Raw genomic sequence first — 23,342 nt, forward strand, 5'->3', positions numbered from 1 at the left:
TTTGAGGCTCTGGGCCTCGTCCACCACCAGGCAGGTACCCAACACCCCCCACACCATCCTCACATTTTTGGGGCACCCCCGACTGACACCCAAAGTTTTTGAGGTGCCCCCCACCCCCATCACCACATTTTTGGGGTGCCCCCCACTCACACCCCAGGTTTTTGGGGTGCCCCCACCTTGCCCTGGTTGTTTTTGAGGCTCTGGGCCTTGTCCACCACCAGGCAGGTACCCAACACCCCCTATCCCCATACCCACATTTTTGGGGTGCCCCCCATGCCCATGCTGAGATTTTTGGGGTACCCCCCAGCCCATCACCACATTTTTGGGGTGCCCCCACCTTGCTCTGGTTGTTTTTCAGCCGGTGGGCCTCGTCCACCACCAGGCAGGTACCCAACACCCCCTATCCCCATCCCCAGGTTTTTGGGGTGCCCCCCACCCCCATGCTCGGTTTTTGGGGTGCCCCCACCTTGCCCTGGCTGTTTTTGGGATGTCCCCACCTTGCTCTGGTTGTTTTTCAGCCGGTGGGCCTCGTCCACCACCAGGTAGGTACCCAACACCCCCTATCCCCATCTCTGGGTTTTGGGGTGCCCAACAGCCCCATCCCCAGGTTTTGGGGTGCCCCCCACCCCCATGCTCGGTTTTTGGGGTGCCCCTCACTCACACCCCGGGTTTTTGGGGTGCCCCCACCTTGCTCTGGTTGTTTTTCAGCCGGTGGGCCTCGTCCACCACCAGGCAGGCCCAGCGGATGGAGCCCAGCGCGGCCTGGTCGATGGTGATGAGCTCGTAGGACGTGAGCAGGACGTGGAACTTCACCTGAGCCTCGCGCTGGGGGGGCAGGGGCAGGGCTCAGAGGGGACCCCAGAGCCACAAAATGTGGGAAATCCCATACAGAACCACCCAAAATATGGAAAATCCCATACAGAACAAACCAAAACATGGAAAAACCCAACACAGTACACCCCCCAGCACCCCAGAATATGGAAAACACCATACAGAACACCCCAAAACATGGAAAATCCCATACAGAATGACTCCCAGTGCCCCAAAATATGGGGAATCCAACACAGAACACCCCAAAATAAGGAAAACCCAACACAGAATCACTCCCAGAGCCCCAAAATATGGGAAATCCAACACAGAACAGCCCAAAATATGGAAAATCCCATACAGAACATCCCCCAGCATCCCAAAATATGGGAAATCCCATCCAAAACCCACCCCCAGTGCCCCAAAATATGGGAAATCCCAACACAGAACACCCCAAAATATGGAAAATCCCATACAGAACATCCCCCAGCATCCCAAAATATGGAAAATCCCAACACAGAACACCCCAAAACACAGAAAAAACCCCATCCAGAACATCCCAGAATATGGAAAAACCCAACACAGAACACCCCAGCACCCCCATCCCTTGTCCCCAAATGACCAACACCCAGATGCCACCCCCTTGTCCCCAAACAATCCACATGTCCAACTGCCACCCCCTTGTCCCCTTGACCCCAGGTGTCCAAGTGCCACCCTGTTGTCCCCTTGATCCCAAACAATCCAGGTGCCCAAGTGCCACCCCTTTGTCCCTCAGGTGTCCAGCTGCCACCCCACTGTCCCCTTGTCCCCAGGTGTCTAGCTGCCACCACCCTTTTATCCCCACATGTCCAAGTGCCACCCCCTGTCCCCACATGTCCAAGTGCCACTCCCTTGTCCCCTTTGACCCCAAACAATCCAGGTATCCAGGTGCCACCCCCTTGTCCCCTTTGTCCCCAGGTGTCCCCTGCCCCCCGACCTTCATCTTGAAGGCCTTCTTGCCGCCCTTCATGGCGTTGTCATCGAAGGAGAACTCGTTCTCGCGGATGATGGCCCTGCTGTCCTTGTCCCCGGTGTAGGTGACCACGTAGAAGGCCGGGGCCCACATCTGGAACTCGCGCTCCCAGTTGATGATGGTGGAGAGCGGGGCACTGACGAGGAACGGGCCCTTGGTGTGGCCCTGGGGGACAGCGCGTCACAGGGGGACACGGGGACACCCTGGGGACATGGGGACACCCTGGGGACACCCTGGGGATACCCTGGGGACACGGGGACACCCTGGGGACACCCTGGGGACATGGGGACACCCTGGGGACACCCTGGGGACACTGTCACATGGGGACAGCCCTGGGGACACCCTGGGGACACCGTGTCACACAGGGACAGCCCTGGGGACACCCTGGGGACATGGGAACAGCCCTGGGGACAGCCCTGGGGACACCCTGGGGACACCCTGGGGACACTGTCACATGGGGACAGCCCCAGAGACACCCTGAGGACAGCCCTTGGTGTGGCCCTGGGGACAGCACGTCACAGGGGGACACGGGGACACCCTGGGGACAGCCCTGGGGACAGCCTGGGGACACCCTGGGGACACTGTCACAGGGGGACAGCCCTGGGGACAGCCCTGGGGACACCCTGGGGACAGTCACACAGGGACAGCCTGGGGACAGCCCTTAGTGTGGCCCTGGGGGACAGTGCGTCACAGGGGGACACGGGGACACCCTGGGGACACCCTGGGGACACCGTGGGGACAGTCACACAGGGACAGCCCTGGGGACATGGGGACAGCCCTGGGGACAGTCACACAGGGACAGCCCTGGGGGACAGCGCGTCACAGGGGGACACGGGGACAGCCCTGGGGACACCGTGGGGACATGGGGACAGCCCTGGGGGTGGCCCAGGTGTGGTGGCACTGTGGGACAGGACCTTGGCAAACTCAGGGACAGGGGACAGGTGTGTGACAACAAGGGACCAGGCAGGTGTCCCCATAAAGCTGCTGACCCCAGTGACCACGTGGGTGACCCCAGTGACCAGGCAGGTGACCCCAAGCCTCTGTGGATGACCCCAGTGACCACATGGGTGCCCCCAGGGCCCTGTGGGTGACCCCAGTGACCACATGGGTGCCCCCAGGGCCCTGTGGGTGACCCCAGTGACCACATGGGTGACCCCAGTGACCCGGCAGGTGACCCCAGGGCCATGCAGGTGACCCCAGTGACCAGGCAGGTGACCCCAGGCCTCTGTGGGTGACCTCAGTGACCACGTGGGTGACCCCAGTGTCCATGTGGGTGACCCCAGTGACCAGGCAGGTGACCCCAAGCCTCTGTGGGTGACCTCAGTGACCACATGGTTGACCCCACTGACCAGGCAGGTGACCCCAGGCCTCTGTGGGTGACCCCACTGACCAGGCAGGTGACCCAGTGACCATGTGGGTGACCCCAGGTCTCTGTGGGTGACCCCAGTGACCACATGGGTGCCCCCAAGCCTCTGTGGGTGAGCTCAGTGACCAAGCATGTGACCCCAGGGCCATGTGGGTGACCACAGTGACCAGGCAGGTCACCCCAAGCCTCTGTGGGTGACCCTAGGTGACCTGACAGGTGTCCCCAGCCCCACCAGGTACCCCTGTGGGTGACCCCAGCGACCATGTGGGTGACCCCACTGACCATGCAGGTGACCCAGTGACCACGTGGGTGACCCCAGGCCCATGTGGGTGACCCCAGTGACCAGGCAGGTGACCCCAGGTGCCTCTGTGGGTGACCCCAGTGACCACATGGGTGACCCCAGGCCCCTGTGGGTGACCTCAATGACCACGTGGGTGACCCAGTGACCATGCAGGTGACTCCTGTGACCATGTGGGTAACCCAGTGACCATGTGGGTGACCCCAGGGCCACATGGGTGACCCCAGTGACCATGCAGGTGACCCCAGTGACCATGTGGGTGCCCCCAGCCCCATCCCTGTACCCCCAGCCCCCATGGGTGCCCCTGTGGGTGACCTCAGTGACCCAGTAGGTGACCCCAAGCCTCTGTGGGTGACCCCAGTGACCATGTCGGTGACCCCAGTGACCACGTAGGTGACCCCAGGGCTACATGGGTGACCCCAGTGACCATGCAGGTGACCCCAGGCGCCCCTGTGGGTGCCCCCAGCCCCATGCCCTTACCCCCAGCCCCCTCAGGTGCCCCCATGGGTGCTCCCAGCCCCATCCCTGCCCCCCCAGCCCCCGTGGGTGCCCCCATGGGTGCCCCCAGCCCCACGCCTGCCTCCCCAGCCCCCGTGGGTGCCCCCGTGGGTGCCCCCAGCCCCCGTGGGCGCCCAGGCTCACCTCCTTGTAGAGGGAGTAGAGGAAGACGATGGTCTGGATGGTCTTGCCCAGCCCCATCTCGTCGGCCAGGATGGTGTCGGTGCTCTGGGCCCAGGAGAAGCGCAGCCAGTTGAGCCCCTCCAGCTGGTACAGGTGCAGTGTCCCGCCCGTGGCCGTGATGAAGCGCGGCTGCGTCTCGTACTTCACCGTGGGCTGGGGGAAAAGGGGGTCTGAGCCAGGGGAGGGGCACCCCAAATCACAAAGGGGGTGGGAATGATGTGTAGGGGGTCAGGGGGGTCAGAGCCAGGGGATGGGAACCCCCAAATCACAAAGGGGGTGGGGAGGATGTGGGGGTGTCAGGGGGGTCAGGGGGATCAGGTTTGGGGGGTCCAGGGCACCCCAAAAACCCTCAGGGGGGTAGGAAGGATGTGGGGGTGTCACAAGTATCAGGGGGATCAGGTGTGGGTAGACTGGGGGGATTCAGGGGTTCAGGGCACTCCAAAAACCCCCAGAGGAGGGGCAACCATGTGGGGGTGTCAGGGGTGGGGGGATTCAGGTGCTCAGGGCACCCCAAAAACCCTCAGGCATGGGAACCATGTGGGGGTGTCAGGGAGGTCAGGGGGATCAGGTTTGGGGGATTCAGGGCACCCCAAAAACCCTCAGGGGATGGGAATGATGTGGGGGGGGTCACAGGGATCAGGGGTGGGGGGATTCAGGGGCTCAGGTTTGGGTTCCCCCAGGTTTGGGGTGCCAGGTTTAGGGATGCCCCAGATTTTGGGGTGCCCCAGAGTTTTGGGGTGCCCAGGTTTTGGGTTCCCCAGAGTTTTGGGGTGCCAGGTTTGGGGTGCCCAGGTTTGGGTTCCCCCAGAGTTTTGGGGTGCCAGGTTTGGGTTCAGGTTTGGGTTCCCCCAGAGCTTTGGGGTTCCCCAGTTTTGGGGACACTCACATCGTTGGTGGGGGACTCGGGGGGTCCCTCCCCCGGCGTCTCCTTCTTCTTCTTCTTGTAACGCCGGGGCTGGGCCGGGTCCTCCCCCATGAACACCTCCCTGGGGACATCAGGGGACACAGGGGACATCAGGGGACACCAGGGGACAGAGAGGGACACCAGGGGACATCAGGGGACAGAGAGGGACACCAGGGGACATCAGGGGACACCAGGGGGACATCAGGGGACACAGGGGACATCAGGGTGTTTCCAGTAGGCACATCCCTGTACGCCCCAGTGTCCCAAATATTCTCAATGTCCCCATGTCCCCAATGTCCCCAATGTCCCCATGGTCCCCATGTCCCTCACCGGTGTTTCCAGTACGCACATTCCTGTACCCCTAGTGTCCCCAATGTCCCCAGTGTCCCAATGTCCCCATGTCCCCAATGTCCCCATGTCCCCAGTGTCCCCATGTCCTCAATGTCCCCAGTGTCCCCATGTCCCTGAATGTCCCCAGTGTTCCCATGTCCCCATGTCCCTGAATGTCCCCAATGTCCCCAGTGTTCCCACGTCCCCATGTCCCCGAATGTCCCCAATGTCCCCATGTCCCTCACCGGTGTTTCCAGTAGGCACATCCCTGTATCCCCAGTGTCCCCAGTGTCCCCAGTGTCCCCAATGTCTCAATGTCCCCAATGTCCCTCACCGGTGTTTCCAGTAGGCACATCCCTGTACCCCCAGTGTCCCCAGTGTCCCACTGTCCCCAATGTCCCAGTGTCCCCAATGTCCCTCACCGGTGTTTCCAGTAGGCACATCCCTGTACTCCCCAATGTCCCCAATGTCCCCAATGTCCCCAATGTCCCCAGTGTCCCAATGTCCCCAGTGTCCCTCACTGGTGTTTCCAGCAGGCACATCCCTGTACCCCTAGTGTCCCCAATGTCCCCAATGTCCCCAATGTCCCCATGTCCCTGTCCCCTCACCGGTGTTTCTAGTAGGCACATCCCTGTACCCCCAATGTCCCCAATGTCCCCAATGTCCCCATGTCCCTGTCCCCTCACCGGTGTTTCCAGTAGGCCAGCTTGTGCAGGTCGTAGTCGGGGATGGGCATCTCGTCCTCCTCCCAGGTGGCCTGGTCGTAGGGCAGGTCCCGCCACTTCACCAGGTAGTGGTACTGCCCCTTCCGGTCCACGCTGCGCGGCACCGCGTCACCCGGGGCAGGGGACATGGGGACACCCAGGGACACCCAGGGAATGGGGACATCCAGGGCATGGGGACACCCAGGGACACCCAGGGACATGGGGACAGGGACACCCAGGGACACCCAGGGACACCCCAGGACATCCACGGGCACCTCGTCACCCGGGTCAGGGACACGGGGACACCCAGGGCACAGGGACACACAGGGACACCCAGGACACCCACCGCGTCACCTGGGGCAGGGGACGGCGGGGACACCCCGAGCATGGGGACAGTAGGGACACCCAGGGCATAGGGACACCCAGGGACACCCACAGGCACTGAGTCACTCTGGGCACAGGGACAGCAGGGACACCCACGGGCATGGGGACAGCAGGGACACCCAGGGCATGGGGACACCCACAGGCACTGAGTCACTCTGGGCACAGGGACAGCAGGGACACCCAGGGCATGGGGACACCCACAGGCACTGAGTCACTCTGGGCACAGGGACAGCAGGGACACCCAGGGCATGGGGACACCCACAGGCACTGAGTCACCCTGGGCACGGGGACAGCAGGGACACCCACGGGCATGGGGTCACCTGGGGACATGAGGTCACTTGGGGACAGGGACACAGGGACAGGACACGGGGTCACCTGAGGACAGGGGGTCACCCAGGGACAGGGACACTGGGACAGGACACAGGGACAGGACACGGGGTCACCTGAGGACAGGGACACAGGGACAGGGACACAGGGACAGGGACACAGGGTCACCTGGGGACACGGGGTCACCCAGGGACACAGGGACAGGGACAGGACACAGGGCCACCCAGGGACACAGGGACAGGACACGGGGTCACCTGGGGACACAGGGACACCTCGTGACAGGGAGGGGATAAAGGGTCACACGGACAGGACACGAGGTCACCCAGGGACAATGACACAGGGACACAAGGACAGGACACAGGGTCACCTGGGGACACAGGGACACACAGGGACAGGACACGGGGTCAGCTGGGGACACGGGGTCAACTGGGGACAGGGACACAGGGACAGGACACAAGGTCACCCAGGGACAGGGACACAGGGACAGGACATGAGGTCAGCTGGGGACAGGGGGACAGGACATGAGGTCACCTGGGGACACAGGGACACACAGGGACAGGATACGGGGATTCAGGGTGCCCCTGTGGATTTTGGGTGGCCCCCCAGGATTTTGGGGTGCCCACCTGTGGTTGATGATGCCCCTGTGGATTTTGGGGTGTCCCTGTGGATTTTGGGGTGCCCCTATGGATTTGGGCTGTGGATTTGGGGTGTCCCTGCAGATTTGAGGTGCCCACCTGTGGTTGATGATGTCCCTGTGTATTTTAGGGTGTCCCTACAGATTTTAGGGTCCCCCCTGCAGATTTGGGGTGCCCACCTGTGGTTGATGATGCCCCTGTGGATTTGGGCTGTGGATTCTGGGTGTCCCTGTGTATTTTAGGGTGTCCCTGTGTATTTCAGGGTCCCCCCTGCAGATTTTGGGTGCCCACCTGTGGTTGATGATGCCCCAGCAGATTTTAGGGTGTCCCTGTGTATTTTAGGGTCCCTCCCTGCAGATTTTGGGGTGTCCCTTTGGTTTTTGGGGTGCCCACCTGTGGTTGATGATGCCCCTGTGGATTTGGGCTGCGGATTTGGGGTGTCCCTGTGTATTTTAGGGTCCCCCCCTGCAGATTTTGGGGTGTCCCTGTGGATTTGGGCTGTGGATTTGGGGTCCCCCCCAGGATTTTTGGGTGCCCACCTGTGGTTGATGATGCCCCAGCAGATTTTAGGGTGTCCCTGTGTATTTTAGGGTCCCCCCTGCAGTTTTTGGGTGCCCACCTGTGGTTGATGATGCCCCTGTGGATTTTGGGTGTCCCTGTGGATTTTAGGGTGTCCCTGTGTTTTTGGGGTGCCCACCTGTGGTTGATGATGCCCCAGCAGATTTTAGGGTGTCCCTGTGTATTTTAGGGTCCCCCCCTGCAGATTTTGGGGTGTCCCTGTGGATTTTAGGGTGTCCCTGTGTATTTTAGGGTGTCCCTGTGTATTTTAGGGTGTCTCTGTGTTTTTGGGGTGCCCACCTGTGGTTGATGATGCCCCAGCAGATTTTAGGGTGTCCCTGTGGATTTTAGGGTCCCCCCCAGGATTTTGGGGTGCCCACCTGTGGTCGATGATGTCCCTATGGATTTGGGCTGTGGATTTGGGGTGTCCCTGTGGATTTTAGGGTGTCCCTGTGTATTTTGGGGTGTCCCTGTGTTTTTGGGGTGCCCACCTGTGGTTGATGATGCCCCAGCAGATTTTGGGGTGTCCCTGTGGATTTGGGCTGTGGATTTGGGGTGTCCCTGTGTATTTTAGGGTTCCCCCCTGCAGATTTTGGGGTGTCCCTGTGTATTTTGGGGTGTCCCTGTGTTTTTGGGGTGCCCACCTGTGGTTGATGATGCCCCAGCAGATTTTGGGGTGCCCCCCCGTGTTTTTGGGGTGCCCACCTGTGGTTGATGATGCGGTGCACCGTCATCCACTCGGGTTTGATGCCGTAGCGGTAAAACCTCTCCTCCATGCCCCCGAACAGGGGGTCCCCCCCCGCCCCCCTCTTCTCGCTCTTGGGGTCGTCGTCCCCGGAGCCGTAATCCAGGGGAGGGGGCTCGTCCATGTCGTTCTTGCGCTGGTAGTTCCGGTACATCACCAGGTGGAAGATCTCCAGCTGCGGCCCAGGGCAGAGGGGAGAGCCCAGAGTTAGAGAGAATCACCCCAGAGTTAGAGAAAATCACCCCAAAGTCAGAGGGGAGACCCCAGAGTTAGAGAGAATCACCCCAGAGTTAGAGGGGAGAGCCCAGAGTTAGAGACAATCATCCCAAAGTTAGAGGGGAGACCCCAGAGTTAGAGAGAATCACCCCAGAGTTAGAGGGGAGAGCCCAGAGTTAGAGACAATCATCCCAAAGTCAGAGAAAATCATCCCAGAGTTAGAGAGAATCACCCCAGAGTTAGAGAAAATCACCCCAGAGTTAGAGAAAATCACAACAAAGTTAGAGAGAATCACCCCAGAGTTAGAGAAAATCACCCCAGAGTCAGAGGGGAGACCCCAGAGTTGGAGGGGAGACCCCAGAGTTAGAGAAAATCACAACAAAGTTAGAGGGGAGACCCCAGAGTTAGAGGGGAGACCCCAGAGTCAGAGAAAATCACCCCAGAGTTAGAGGGGAACACCCCAAAGTTAGAGAAAATAATCCCAGAGTTAGAGGGGAACACCCCAAAGTTAGAGAAAATCACCCCAGAGTTAGAGGGGAACACCCCAGAGTTAGAGACAATCACCCCAGAGTTAGAGAGGAGACCCCAGAGCCAGAGAAAATCATCCCAAAGTCAGAGGGGAGACCCCAGAGTTACAGGGGAGAACCCAAAGTCAGAGGGGAGACCCCAAAGTTAGAGAAAATCACCCCAGAGTCAGAGGGGAGACCCCAAGTTAGAGGGGAGACCCCAAAATTACAGCATCCTAAAGTTGGAGAGGGTACCCCAAAGTTAGAGGGGATAATCCCAAAATTTCAGCATCCCAAAGTCAGAGGGGAGACCCCAAAATTAGAGGGAATCACCCCAAAATTTCAGAATCCCAAAGTTAGATCACCCCGAAATTAGAGAGGATCAACCCTCCTGAGCCCCCCAGGTGTCCCTGCACACTTTGGGGTGTTCCCCTCCGATATTTTGGGTTCCCCCCCGATATTTTGGGGTGCCCCAGGGGTACCTGCAGCTCCTTGATCCAGGAGCAGTGCCAGTAGGACAGCCCCACCCCCTGAGCCCCCCAGGTGTCCCCCCATTCCCTGGGATGTCCCCCCACACTTTGGGGTCCCTCCATGGATATTTTGGGGTCCCCCCTCGGATATTTTGGGGTCTCCCCCAATATTTTGGGGTGCTCCAGGTGTACCTGCAGCTCCTTGATCCAGGAGCAGTGCCAGTAGGACAGCCCCACCCCCAGGTGTCCCCCCATTCTCTGGGGTGTTTCCCCAGGTTTTTGGGGTTCCCCGCGGATATTTTGGGGTGCCCAGGGGTACCTGCAGCTCCTTGATCCAGGAGCAGTGCCAGTAGAACATCCCCACTCCCTGAGCCCCCCCAGGTTTCCAGGTGTTCTCCAGGATATTTTGGGGTCCCTCCATGGATATTTTGGGGTCCCCCCGGATATTTTGGGGTGCCCCAGGCGTCCCTGCAGCTCCTTGATCCAGGAGCAGTGCCGGTAGGACAGCCCCACCCCCAGGTGTCCCCCCACACTTTGGGGTGTCCCCCCATTCTCTGGGGTGTCCCCCCATTCTCTGGGGTGTTCCCCCCGGATATTTTGGGGTGCCCCCCGATATTTTGGGGTGCCCCAGGGGTACCTGCAGCTCCTTGATCCAGGAGCAGTGCCAGTAGGACAGCCCCACCCCCAGGTGTCCCCCCATTCTCTGGGGTGTCCCCCATTCTCTGGGATGCCCCCCCCGGATATTTTGGGGTCCCCCCGGATATTTTGGGGTTCCCCCAGGATATTTTGGGGTGCCCCCCGATATTTTGGGGTGCCCCAGGGTACCTGCAGCTCCTTGATCCAGGAGCAGTGCCAGTAGGACAGCCCCACCCACTTGACGAAGAACTCTCTCTCGGAGCGGCCCTGCAGGGCCTGGGGCGGCCCCTCCTGGGCCTGGGGGGTCCCCGGGGGGGCCACGGGGGCGGGGGGCTCCCCCCAGCGCCAGTACAGGATCTTCTGCACCCGCCCCTTCAGCACCGGGCACTGCGGGGACACCAGGGGACAGTCAGGGGACAGTGGAGACAGAGGGGACACGGGACATCAGGGGACAGAGGGGACAGAGGGGACACAGGGACAGTGGGGACATGGGGCATCAGGGGACAGCGGGGACAGCAGGGACAGCGGGGACACGGGGCATCAGGGACAGCGGGGACACGGGACATCAGGGGACAGCAGGGACAGAGGGGATATCAGAGGGAGAGCGGGGACATTGGGGACAGCGGGGACATGGGGACAGTCAGGGGACAGTGGGGATGTTGGGGACACTGGGGACAGCGGGGACATGGGGACAGTCAGGGGACAGTGGGGATGTTGGGGACACTGGGGACATTGGGGACAATGGGGACGTTGGGGACACTGGGGACAGCGGGGACATTGGGGACAGCGGGGACATCAGGAACAGTGGGGATGTTGGGGATGTTTGGGACACTGGGGACATCAGGGACATGGGGGACAGCGGGGACATGGGGACATTGAGGGGACATCAGGGACATTGGGGACATCCGGGACGTTGGGGATGTTGGGGACAGCAGGAACACTGGGGACAGCGGGGACACGGGGACATTGGGGGGCATTGGGGACAGCGGGGACACCGGGGACAATGGGGACATTGGGGGGATTGGGGATGTTGGGGACATTTGGGACATCGAGAGGATGGGGGCAGGGTTGTGCCCCAAGGTGGGGTCTGTCCCCGTGTGGCCTCAGTGTCCCCTCCATGTCCCACTTTGTCCCCGTGTCCCCTGCTTCCCTCCATGACCCCTGATGTCCCCAGGTCCCCAAACCCCTCCATGTCCCCACATGCCCCCAAACCCCGCCATGTCCCCATACCCCCCCATGTCCTCATGTCCCCCCAAACTCCCCCATGTCCCTAAATCCCCCCATATCCCCATGTCCCCCCATGTCCCCAAACCCCTCCGATGTCCCCAAACCCCCTCCATGTCCCCAAACCCCTCTGATGTCCCCAAAGCCCCTCCATGTCCCCAAACCCCCCATGTCCCCAAACCCCTCCACGTCCCCAAATCCCTCCATGTCCCCACATCCCCCCAAACCTCCCCATGTCCCTGTGTCCCCAAACCCCCTCATGTCCCTTCATGTCCCCAAACCCTCCCATGTCCCCCCAAACCCCCTCATGTCCCCATGTCCCCCCATGTCCCCCCCATATCCCCATGTCCCCAAACCCTTCCATGTCCCCAAAACCCCCCAAGTCCCCATGTCCCCAAACCCCCTCATGTCCCATGTCCCCATGTCCCCAAACCCCCAATGTCCCCCTCATGTCTCCATGTCCCCCCATGTCCCCAAACCCCCCCATGTCCCCTCATGTCTCCCCATGTCCCCACATCCTCCCACACCCCCCCATGTCCCTCCATTGTTCCCATGTCCCCAAACCCCTCCATGTCCCCAAACCTCCCCATGTCCCCATATCACCCCATGTCCCCCCATGTCCCCAAATCCCTCAATGTCCCCAAACCCCTCCACGTCCCCCCATGTCCCCAAACACCCCCATGTCCCCAAACCCCCCCATATCCCCATATCCCTCAGATATCCCCATGTCCCCCCATGTCCCCACATCCTCCCACATCCCCCCATGTCCCTCCATTGTCCCCATGTCCCCCCCGTGTCCCCTGGGGCCGCACCGTGCAGCGGGGACAGAGCCACTCCCCGTTGGGGACCTCGGGCAGGGGCGGGTTCAGGCAGTGGATGTGGTACGAGGACACGCAGGCGTCGCAGCACAGCAGCTCCCCGCCGTCCTTGCACACCCGGCAGTACTCCATGTGGTCATCTTCCTCCTCCTTCTCACCCTCCTCCTCCTCCTCTTCCTCCTCCTCCTCCTCCTCCTTGGCCTCCCACTGCACGCCCTCCTTCTCCTGGGGACGGTTTGGGGTCAGTGAGGGGGCAAAACTCCAGGGGAGGGACACAAAAGAGACCCCAAAAATCCAGGGGAGGAACACGAAAGAGACCCAAAACTCCAGGGGATGGACCCAAAAGAGACCCAAAACTGCAGGGGATGGCCCCAAAATAGACCCAAAACTCCAGGGAATGGCCCCAAAACAGAGCCCAAAACTCCAGGGGAGGGCCCCAAAATAGACCCTAAAACTGCAGGGGATGGCCCCAAAACAGAGCCCAAACCAACAGGGAATGGCCCCAAATTAGACCCCAAAACTGCAGGGGAGGGCCCCAAAATAGACCCCAAAAATCCAGGGAATGGCCCCAAAACCTCCAGGGGATGGTCCCAAAACCTCCAGGGAATGGCCCCAAAATAGACCCCAAAACTGCAGGGGATGGCCCCAAAACAGGTCAGGATGCCTCTAGAGTCCCCCAGAATGCCCCGAGACCCCCCAGGATGCCCCCAGCCCCATTTCAGCCCCACTCACGCAGTGGGGGTAGCTCCAGCCCCCCCAGGACTCCCCCAGCCCCATCCCAGCCCCACTCACGCAGTGGGGGCAGCTCCAGCGGCCCTCGGGGGCGCGGTCCAGCTCGGGGTCCAGGCACACCAGGTGATAGGCTCGGGGACAGGTGTCACACAGGATGATCTCCCCGCCCTGCTGGCACACCTCGCAGTAGTCCTGGTGATCTGTCTCGTAGCCATCGCCCTCCTCCTCCGGGCCGGGCCCTGCGGGGGTGGTGGCACTGCTGTCACCGCTGGCACCGGGCCAGCAGGGGGCAATGGGGACAGTGGGGACAGGGATGGGGACGTGGGGACAATGGGGACAGGGAGGTGAGGGGATGGGGACACTGGGGACAATGGGGACATGGGAACACTGGGGACAGGGGCATGGGGACCTGGGGACAGCGATGGGGACAACGAGGTGAGGGGATGGGGACACTGGGGACAGGGATGGGGATGTGGGGACACTGGGAACAGGGATGGGGACATGCGGACATGGGGACAGAGGCATGGGGACACTGGGGACACTGGGGACAAGGAGGTGAGGGGATGGGGACATGGGGACACTGGGAACAGGGATGGGGACATGGGGACACTGGGAACAGGGATGGGGACACTGGGGACAGGGATGGGGACAAGGAGGTGAGGGGGTGGGGACACTGGGGATGGGGACACTGGGGTCAGGGATGGGGACAGGGATGGGGATGTGGGGACACTGGGGATGGGGACGTGGGGACACTGGGGATGGGGACACTGGCAGCAGAGGGATGTAGACATTTGGGACAGGGTTGAGGACATGGGGACAGGGCTGGGGACACAGGGACATGGATGGTGACACAGGGACAGGGCTGGGGACATGGGGACAGATCTGGGGACACAGTGACATGAATGGTGACACAGGGACAGGACTGGGGACATGGAGACGGGGCTGGGGACACAGGGACATGGATGGTGACACAGTGACATGGATGGTGACACAGTGGCATGGTTGGGGACATGGATGGTGACACAGTGACAGGGTTAGGGACACTGTTGGGGACACGGCCACACCCCTCAGAGGCCACCAAGAGCTGGGCACCCCCCCCTGGCCGCCACCACCAGGGGTGCACACACAGCACCGCGCTCCCCTCTCACAGGGGACACCCGAGGGGGGCTCGGGGACCCCGGTGACACCTTGGGGACACTTGGGGACACTCGGGGGGGTCTCACCGTGCGCGGGCACCGCGCCCGTCCCCACGGGGCCGCGCTCCCGGCCCGGGCCGGCGCCGGGGGCTGCAAGGAGAGACGGGAGCGGGGGGAGGGGACACGGGGACGTCACCCGGCCGTGTCCCCATCGGTGCTGGCACCTGGGGACGCTCTGGGGACATCTGGGGACACCTGGGGACGCTCACCTTTCTTCTTCTTGCGGCCGGGGCGGCCCCGTTTGAGTTTCTTGAGGCGCGTGGTGGGGTCGGGCCGGGGCGCGGCCCCGAGCACCCCCGGGCTCTCCGCGTCCGACTCCTCCTCCGCCTCACCCGCGTCCTCGCTCTGCGCGGGGACATGGGCACGTTGGGGACATCCGGGACATTGGGGACATCCGGGGCATTGGGGACATCTGGGGGATTGGGGACAGTGGGGACACTGGGGACATCCGGGGGATTGGGGACAGTGGGGACACTGGGGACATCGGGGACATCCGGGGGATTGGGGACATCGGGGACATCCGGGGGATTGGGGACATTGGGGACATCTGGGACTTTGGGGACATTGGGGACATCCGGGACTTTGGGGACATTGGGGACATCAGGGACATCCGGGGCATTGGGGACAGTGGGGACACTGGGGACATCCGGGGGATTGGGGACAGTGGGGACACTGGGGACATCGGGGACATCCGGGGGATTGGGGACATCGGGGACATCCGGGGGATTGGGGACATCGGGGACATCAGGGACATCCGGGGCATTGGGGACAGTGGGGACATTGGGGACATCCGGGGGATTGAGGACATTGGGGACATCTGGGGCACTGGGGACATCCAAGGAATTGGGGACATCCAAGGGATTTGAGGACACTGGGGACACTGGGGACATCCAGGGGCATTGGGGACATCTGGGGGATTGGGGACACTGGGACATTGGGGACATCCAGGGGACATCCCGGGGCATTGAGGACATTGGGGACAGTGGGGACATCTGGGGCATTGGGGACATCTGGGGACATCTGGGGGATTGGGGACATTGGGGACAAGTGTCCCACCCTGTGCGTCCATCCTCAGTGTCCCTGGGTGTCCCCACTCCCAGTATCCCCCAGTGCCTCCCTACCCTGTCCCTCAGTGTCCCCCAGTGTCCCCCAGTGCTCCCCACCCTGTCCCCCAGTGTCCCCCAGTATCTCCCAGTCCCCCCAGTATCCCCCAGTGTTCCCAGTGTCCCCCAGTGCTCCCAGTATCCCCCAGTGTTCCCAGTCCCCCCAGTATCCCCCAGTGTTCCCAGTGTCCCCCAGTATCCCCCAGTCCCCCCAGTGTCCCCTCACCGAGCTGCTCTTCTTGCGTTTCCCGCCCAGCACTCCAGTGTCCCCCAGTGTCCCCCAGTATCCCCCAGTATCTCCCAGTGTCCCCCAGTATCCCCCAGTGTCCCCCAGTGTCCCCCAGTATCTCCCAGTGTCCCCCAGTATCCCCCAGTGTCCCCCAGTCCCCCCAGTACCCCTCACCGAGCTGCTCTTCTTGCATTTCCCGCCCAGCACTCCAGTGTCCCCCAGTGTCCCCCAGTGTTCCCAGTCCCCCCAGTCCCCCCAGTGTCCCCTCACCGAGCTGCTCTTTTTGCGTTTCCCGCCCAGCACTCCAGTGTCCCCCAGTGTCCCCCAGTGTTCCCAGTCCCCCCAGTCCCCCCAGTGTCCCCTCACCGAGCTGCTCTTCTTGCGTTTTCCCCCCAGCACTCCCAGTTTGATTTTCAGCGGCGCCATTTTCCTGCCCTTCATCTTCCTCTTGAGCTCGGGCACCCGCGGGCTCTTGCTGCGCTTCTTGTGCCCGGGGCCTGGGGGGGGGGGACCCCAAAATCAACACAGGGACACCCCCCAAAATTACACAGGGACCCCAAATCAACACAGGGACCCCAAAATTACACAGGGACCACCCCAAAATCAACACAGGGACCCCAAATCAACACAGGGACCCCCCCCAAATCATCACAGGGACCCCAAATCAACACAGGGACACCCCCAAATTATCCCAGGGACACCCCAAAATTACCACAGGGACCCCTAGATCATCCCAGGGACGCCCAAATTACCCCAGAGACCGCCCCCCCCATATCATCACAGGGACCCCCAGATCACCACAGGGACACCCAAATCAACACAGGGACCCCCCACATTACCCCAGGGACCCCCAAAACTCCACAGGGGACCCCCAAATCACCCCAGTGACCCCCCCCAAACCACCCCGGGGACCCCTCAATACCCCCGAAAATCCCTCAGGACTCCCCCTCCCAATCTCCACCAGTGACCCCCAAATCTCCAACCCCCACCAAACCACCTCAGTGACACCCTAAACCACCTCAGGGACCCCTCAAACCACCTCAGTGACCCCCCCAAACCATCCCAGGGACCCCCCCAAACCATCCCAAGGACCCCCAAATCACCCCAGTGACCCCTCAAAATCCCACAAAAACTCCCCAGAGACCCCTCAGCACCCCCCAAAATCCCTCAGGACCCCCCTCCCAATCTCCACCAGTGACCCCCAAACCCCCCTCACCCCCCAAACCCCCTCCCAGTGTGGGGAGGGGTCCCCACCTTTGCCCTCCTTGGTCTTGGCCTTGCGCAGGGGCGGCGGCGGCGCCTCGGGGGCCACGGCGGCCACGGCTGCCGACACCTGCTCGGCCACGGCCGCCGCTGCTGCCGCTGCTGCCGCTGCCACGGCGGCTGCCGAGCCCTTGAAGGGGTTGTTGGCGCTGAACTCCCTCCACTTGGCCCCCAGGATGGTCATCATCTTGGACATGGGGATTTTGGGGTTCTTCTTGGCGATCAGGGGTCTGCAAGGGGGGTGGGGGGGGGGTGGGGGTTTAGAATCCCTGGGGTCACTCAGGATCCCAGGGGTCACTCAGGATCCCAGGATGGCCCTGGGGTCACTCAGGATCCCTGGGGTCACTCAGGATCCTCAGGGTCACTCTGGATCCCCGAGGTCACTCTGGATCCCCGGGGGTCACTGAGGATCCCAGGATGGTCCTGGGGTCACTCAGGATGGCCCTGGGGTCACTCAGGATCCCCAGGGTCACTCTGGATCCCCGAGGTCACTCAGGATCCTGAGATGGTCCTGGGGTCACTCAGGTTCTCAGGGGTCACTAAGGATCCCTGGAGATCACTCAGGATCTCAGGGGTCACTCAGGATCCCCAGGGTCACTCAGGATCCTGGGATGATCCCATGGTCATTCAGGATCCCAGGGGTCACTCAGGATCCCAGGATGGCACTGGGGTGACTCAGGATCTCTGGGGTCACTCAGGATTCCAGATGTCACTCAGGATCCCAGGATGGTCTTGGGGTCACTGAGGATTCCTGGGGTCACTCAGGATCCCTGGGGTCACTCAGGATCCTGAGATGGCCCTGGGGTCACTGAGGATTCCTGGGGTCACTCTGGACCCTGGGGTCACTCTGGAACCTGAGATACTCCTGGGGTCACTGAGGATCCCTGGGGTCACACAGGATCTCAGGGGTCACTCAGGATCCCAGGATAGCCCTGGGGTCACTCAGGATGGCCCTGGGGTCACTCAAGATCCCTGGGGTCACTCAGGATCCCAGGATGGTCACTCAGGATCCCCATGGTCACTCAGGATCCCGGGATGATCCCATGGTCACTCAAGATCTCAGGGGTCACTCAGGATCCCCATGGTCACTCAGGATCCCTGGGGTCACTGAGGATACCAGGATGGCCCCATGGTCACTCAGGATCCCTGGGGTCACTCAAGATCCCAGGATGTTCCCATGGTCATTCAGGATCCCTGAGGTCACTCAGGATCCCAGAATGGTCACTCAGGATCCCAAGATGATCCCATGGTCACTCAGGATCTCTGGGGTCACTCAGGATCCCAGGATGGCCCTGGGGTCACTGAGGATTCCTGGGGTCACTCAGGATCCTGAGATGGCCCTAGAGTCACTGAGGATTCCTGGGGTCACTGAGGATTCCTGGGGTCACTGAGGATCCCAAGACGATCCCATGGTCATTCAGGATCTCAGGGGTCACTCAAGATCCCTGGGGCCACTCAGGATCCCAGGGGTCACTCAGGATCCCAAGATGATCCCATGGTCATTCAGGATCCCTGGGGTCACTCAGGATTCCTGGGGTCACTCAGGACTCCAGGATGGTCCTGGGGTCACTCAGGATCCCTGGGGTCACTCAGGATCCTGAGATGGCCCTGGAGTCACTGAGGATTCCTGGGGTCACTCAAGATCCCAAGATGATCCCATGGTCATTCAGGATCTCAGGGGTCACTCAGGATGGCCCTGGGGTCACTCAGGATCCCGGGATGATCCCATGGTCATTCAGGATCTCAGGGGTCACTCAAGATCCCTGGGGTCACTGAGGATCCCAGGGGTCACTCAAGATCCCTGGGGCCACTCAGGATCCCAGGGGTCACACAGGATCCCAGGATGATCCCATGGTCATTCAGGATCTCAGGGATCACTCAGGATCTCAGGGGTCACTCAGGATCTCAGGGGTCACTCAGGATCCTGGGATGATCCCATGGTCACTCAGGATGGTCCTGAGGTCACTCAGGATCCCAGGGGTCACTCAGGATGGCCCTGGGGTCACTCTGGATCCTCCCAAAACTCCGAGGTGCCCCCAGACACCCAGAGTGACCCCTCAGGGTGCCCCCAAACACCCAGAGTGACCCTCCAGGGTGGCCCCAAACACCCATGGGGACCCTCCATGACCCCCCAGACACCCCCAGGACCCCCAAACACCCAGAGTGACCCTCCAGGACCCCCCAGACACCCATGGGGACCCTCCAGGACGCCCCCAGACACCCAGAGTGACCCTCCAGGACCCCCCCAAACACCCAGAGTGACCCCCCCAGGACCCCCCCAGACCCCCCCAGGCCCCCGGGGCGCCCCAGCCCCACCTCATGAACTGGCTGAAGGCCTTGTAGTTGGTGAGGGTGTGATAATCCTCCTCGGTGAACACGTGATCCACGTCCTCCAGCCCCCAGGCCCCCAGCAGCTGCGCCGAGGATTTCTGCTCCACCGCCTGCGGGGACAGGGGGACATGGGGGACAGGGGGGGGGACACAGGGGACAGGGGGGGACAGGGCGGGGACACAGGGGACAGGGGGGGACACAGGGACAGAGAGGAGGAGAAGCAAACACATCCCAGCTGTCAGCACAGTTGCACATCCCAACGGGGGTAACGGGACCCCCATGGGGACCAGGGGGGACATGAGACCCCCAAAAGGTTTTGGGATCACCACAGGGAGCTGGGATGGGACCCCCCTGGGACCCTCACACAGGTATTGGGACCACCATGGGACCCCACACAGGTGACAAAACCCCACAGAGTCACAGAACCTTCCAGGGACCCCCACACAGGTGACAGAACCCCACACAGGTGACAGGACCCCACAGGGACAGAGCCCCCCCAGCTGTCAGGACCCCACAGAATCCCCAATTCCCTGCACTGAGGGAGCCCCCAGTGCCCCCCCCACACCTTTGGGTGCCTCCCCCACCTTTGGGTGCCCCCCCAGGCCGTACCTTGACCTTCTGCCCCCCCTCATCATCGGCCTTTTTCCTCCTCTTGGTTTTCTTCTCCTTCTTCTCGCGGTGCTTCCTGCGCCGCTTCCGCGCGGCCCCGCCCGAGTCGCTGCCGCCGCTCTCCGACTTCTCCCGGTACTCCTCCCGGGGGTACTCGTCCCGTTCTGACTCCAGCTCATCCTCGCTCACCTGGGCACCCCAAAAAATCCATCAGGAACCCTGAGATCCCTCAGCCACACCAGGACCCCATAAATCACAGCAGGGCCCCATAAATCACAGCAGGACCCCATAAATCACAGCAGGAATCCCAATCTCTGTACTCCTCCCGGGGGTACTCGTCCCGTTCTGACTCCAGCTCATCCTCGCTCACCTGGGCACCCAAAAAATCCATCAGGAACCCTGAGATCCCTCAGCCACAGCAGGACCCCATAAATCACAGCAGGAACCCCAATCCCAGTGCTCCTCCCGGGGGTACTCGTCCCGTTCTGACTCCAGCTCATCCTCGCTCACCTGGGCACCCCAAAAAATATCCCAAAACCTGTCAGGCACCCTGAGATTCCTCAGCCACAGCAGGACCCCATAAATCACACCAGGACCCCATAAATCACACCAGGAATCCCAATCCTGGTACTCCTCCCGGGGGTACTCATCCCGTTCTGACTCCAGCTCATCCTCACTCACCTGGGCACCCCAAAAAATATCCCAAAACCTGTCAGGAACCCTGAGACCCCTGAGCCACACCAGGACCCCATAAATCACAGCAGGAATCCCAATCCCAGTACTCCACCCCTGGGTACTCATCCCGTTCTGATTCCTCACTCACCTGGGCACCCCAAAAACACCCTAAAAAAAACCCCAAAACTTGTCAGGAACCCTGAGACCCCTTCTCTCAGTGACCCTGAGACCTCTAAACCACACCAGGACTCCCTGAGCCACACCAGGACCCCATAAACCACACCAGGACCCCCATCCATGCACTCCTCTCAGGGGTTCTCATCCCCTTCTGATTCCAGCTCATCCTTGCTCACCTGGACACCCCAAAGCACCCTAAAAAAAAACCCCAAAACCTGTCAGGCACCCTGAGACCCCTCCTCTCAGTGACTCTGAGACCCCTGAGCCACACCAGGACCCCACACCAGGACCCCACACAAGGACCCTCATCTCAGGACTCCACCCCTGGGTTTTCATCCCGTTCTGACTCCAGCTCATCCTCGCTCACCTGGGCACCCCAAAAACACCCGAAACCACCCCAAAACCTGTCAGGCACCCTGAGACCCCTGAGCCACACCAGGAATCCCTAAACCACACCAGGAATCCCCTAAACCACACCAGGACCCCATAAATCACACCAGGACCCCATAAATCACACCAAGACCCCCTGAGCCACACCAGGAATCCCAATCCCAGTGCTCCTCCCCTGGATACTTGTCCTGTTCTGATTCCAGCTCATCCTCGCTCACCTGGACACCCCAAAACATCCTAAAAAAACCCCAAAACCTGTCAGGCACCCTGAGATCCCTCCTCTCAGTGACCCTGAGACCCCTGAGCCACACCAGGACCCCCTGAGCCACAGCAGGACCCCATAAATCACAGCAGGAATCCCAATCCCAGAACTCCTCCCGGGGGTACTCATCCCGTTCTGACTCCAGCTCATCCTCGCTCACCTGGGCACCCCAAAAACACCACAGACACCCCAAAACCTGTCAGGCACCCTGAGACCCCTGAGCCACACCAGGACCCCATAAATCACACCAGGACTCCCTGAGCCACACCAGGAATCCCAATCCCAGTGCTCCTCCCCTGGGTACTCATCCCGTTCTGACTCCAGTTCATCCTCGCTCACCTGGGTACCCTAAAACATCCCAAAAAAACCCCAAAACCTGTCAGGCACCCTGAGACCCCTGAGCCACACCAGGAATCCCTAAACCACACCAGGACCCCCTGAGCCACACCAGGACCTCACACCAGGACCCCCATCCCAGAACTCCACCCCTGGGTACTCATCCTGTTCTGATTCCAGCTCATCCTCGCTCACCTGGGCACCCCAAACCACCCCAAAAACCACCCCAAAACCACCCCAAAACCACCCCCAAACACCCCAAACCCACCCCAAAAACACCCCAAAGCCCCCCCAAACCCCTCAGGCACGCAGAGAGCCCTGAACCCAGCAGCAGCCCCAGCAGCACTCACCAGCTTTTTCCTTTTCCGGGGTTTTCCAGGTTTGTTTTCCTTCTGTTTGCGGGGGCCCCTCTTCTTCTTCTTCACCCCCAGCGCCCCCTCCAGGCCCCGCAGCAGCTCCTCGTCACCGTCTGGGGACACGGGGACATCGGCTGTCAGTGGGGACAGGGACAGGATGGGGACAGCCAGGGGATGGGGACAGGGATGGGGACACGGGGACATCGGGTGTCAGTGGGGACAGCCAGGGGGTGGGGACACGGGGACATCGGGTGTCAGTGGGGACAGTCAGGGGGTGGGGACACAGGGACACCAGGTGTCAGTGGGGACAGCCAGGGGGTGGGGACAGCCAGGGGATGGGGACACGGGGACATCAGCCATGGGGACAGGGACAGGATGGGGACAGTCAGGGGATGGGGACATGGGGACATCAGCCATGGGGACAGGGACAGGATGGGGACACGGGGACATCAGCCATGGGGACAGTCAGGGGGTGGTGATGGGACAGGGACAGGATGGGGACACGGGGACATCAGCCATGGGGACAGGGACAGGATGGGGACACGGGGACATCAGCCATGGGGACAGTCAGGGGGTGGTGATGGGACAGGGACAGGATGGGGACACGGGGACATCAGCCATGGGGACAGGGACAGGATGGGGACATGGGGACATCAGCCATCGGTGGGGACAGACAGGGGGTGGGGACAGGATGGGGACAAGGGATGGGGACAAGGATGAGGACAGGGACAAGGGATGGGGACAGGGACACAAAACAGTTACAGGGGACAGGGACAGGGATGGGGGACAGGAATGGGGACAGGAACAGGGAACAGGGATGGGGACAGGGACGGGATGGGGACAGGGACAGAGACAAAGACAGGGACAGAGATAAGGACAGGGACAGAGATAAGGACAGGGATGGGGACAGGGAGGACAGGAATGGGGACAGGGACAGGATGGGGACAGAGACAGGGAAAGGGACAGAATGGGGACAGGGACAGATGGCTGTGCCAGAGCTCCTCCACAGCCACAAGGATGGTGACACACACGGGGACAGGGACAGGTGAGCACACTGAGGTC

General features: G+C 61.6%; 1 protein-coding gene across 3 annotated transcripts in view; it reads right to left on the reverse strand.

Annotated features, from left to right (window-relative positions):
- The window catches only part of CHD3 (chromodomain helicase DNA binding protein 3), a 59,724-nt gene that overhangs the window by 32,465 nt on the left and 3,917 nt on the right, over positions 1-23,342 (reverse strand). For all 3 annotated transcript variants that reach the window (XM_033084274.1, XM_033084275.1, XM_033084273.1), the window contains exons 2-16: positions 22,275-22,393; positions 20,085-20,273; positions 19,461-19,585; positions 17,136-17,374; positions 16,248-16,378; positions 14,759-14,894; positions 13,414-13,592; positions 12,616-12,846; positions 10,769-10,966; positions 8,712-8,926; positions 6,085-6,216; positions 5,051-5,150; positions 4,126-4,317; positions 1,784-1,984; positions 688-825 (exon numbers count right to left, since the gene is read on the reverse strand). In XM_033084274.1, coding sequence (XP_032940165.1) covers positions 688-825; positions 1,784-1,984; positions 4,126-4,317; positions 5,051-5,150; positions 6,085-6,216; positions 8,712-8,926; positions 10,769-10,966; positions 12,616-12,846; positions 13,414-13,592; positions 14,759-14,894; positions 16,248-16,378; positions 17,136-17,374; positions 19,461-19,585; positions 20,085-20,273; positions 22,275-22,393 — 2,525 coding nt within the window. The remainder of the gene's footprint in view (positions 1-687; positions 826-1,783; positions 1,985-4,125; positions 4,318-5,050; positions 5,151-6,084; positions 6,217-8,711; positions 8,927-10,768; positions 10,967-12,615; positions 12,847-13,413; positions 13,593-14,758; positions 14,895-16,247; positions 16,379-17,135; positions 17,375-19,460; positions 19,586-20,084; positions 20,274-22,274; positions 22,394-23,342) is intronic.

Source organism: Catharus ustulatus, chromosome 37, assembly GCF_009819885.2.
Source record: "Catharus ustulatus isolate bCatUst1 chromosome 37, bCatUst1.pri.v2, whole genome shotgun sequence".
NCBI classification, from domain to species: domain Eukaryota; kingdom Metazoa; phylum Chordata; class Aves; order Passeriformes; family Turdidae; genus Catharus; species Catharus ustulatus.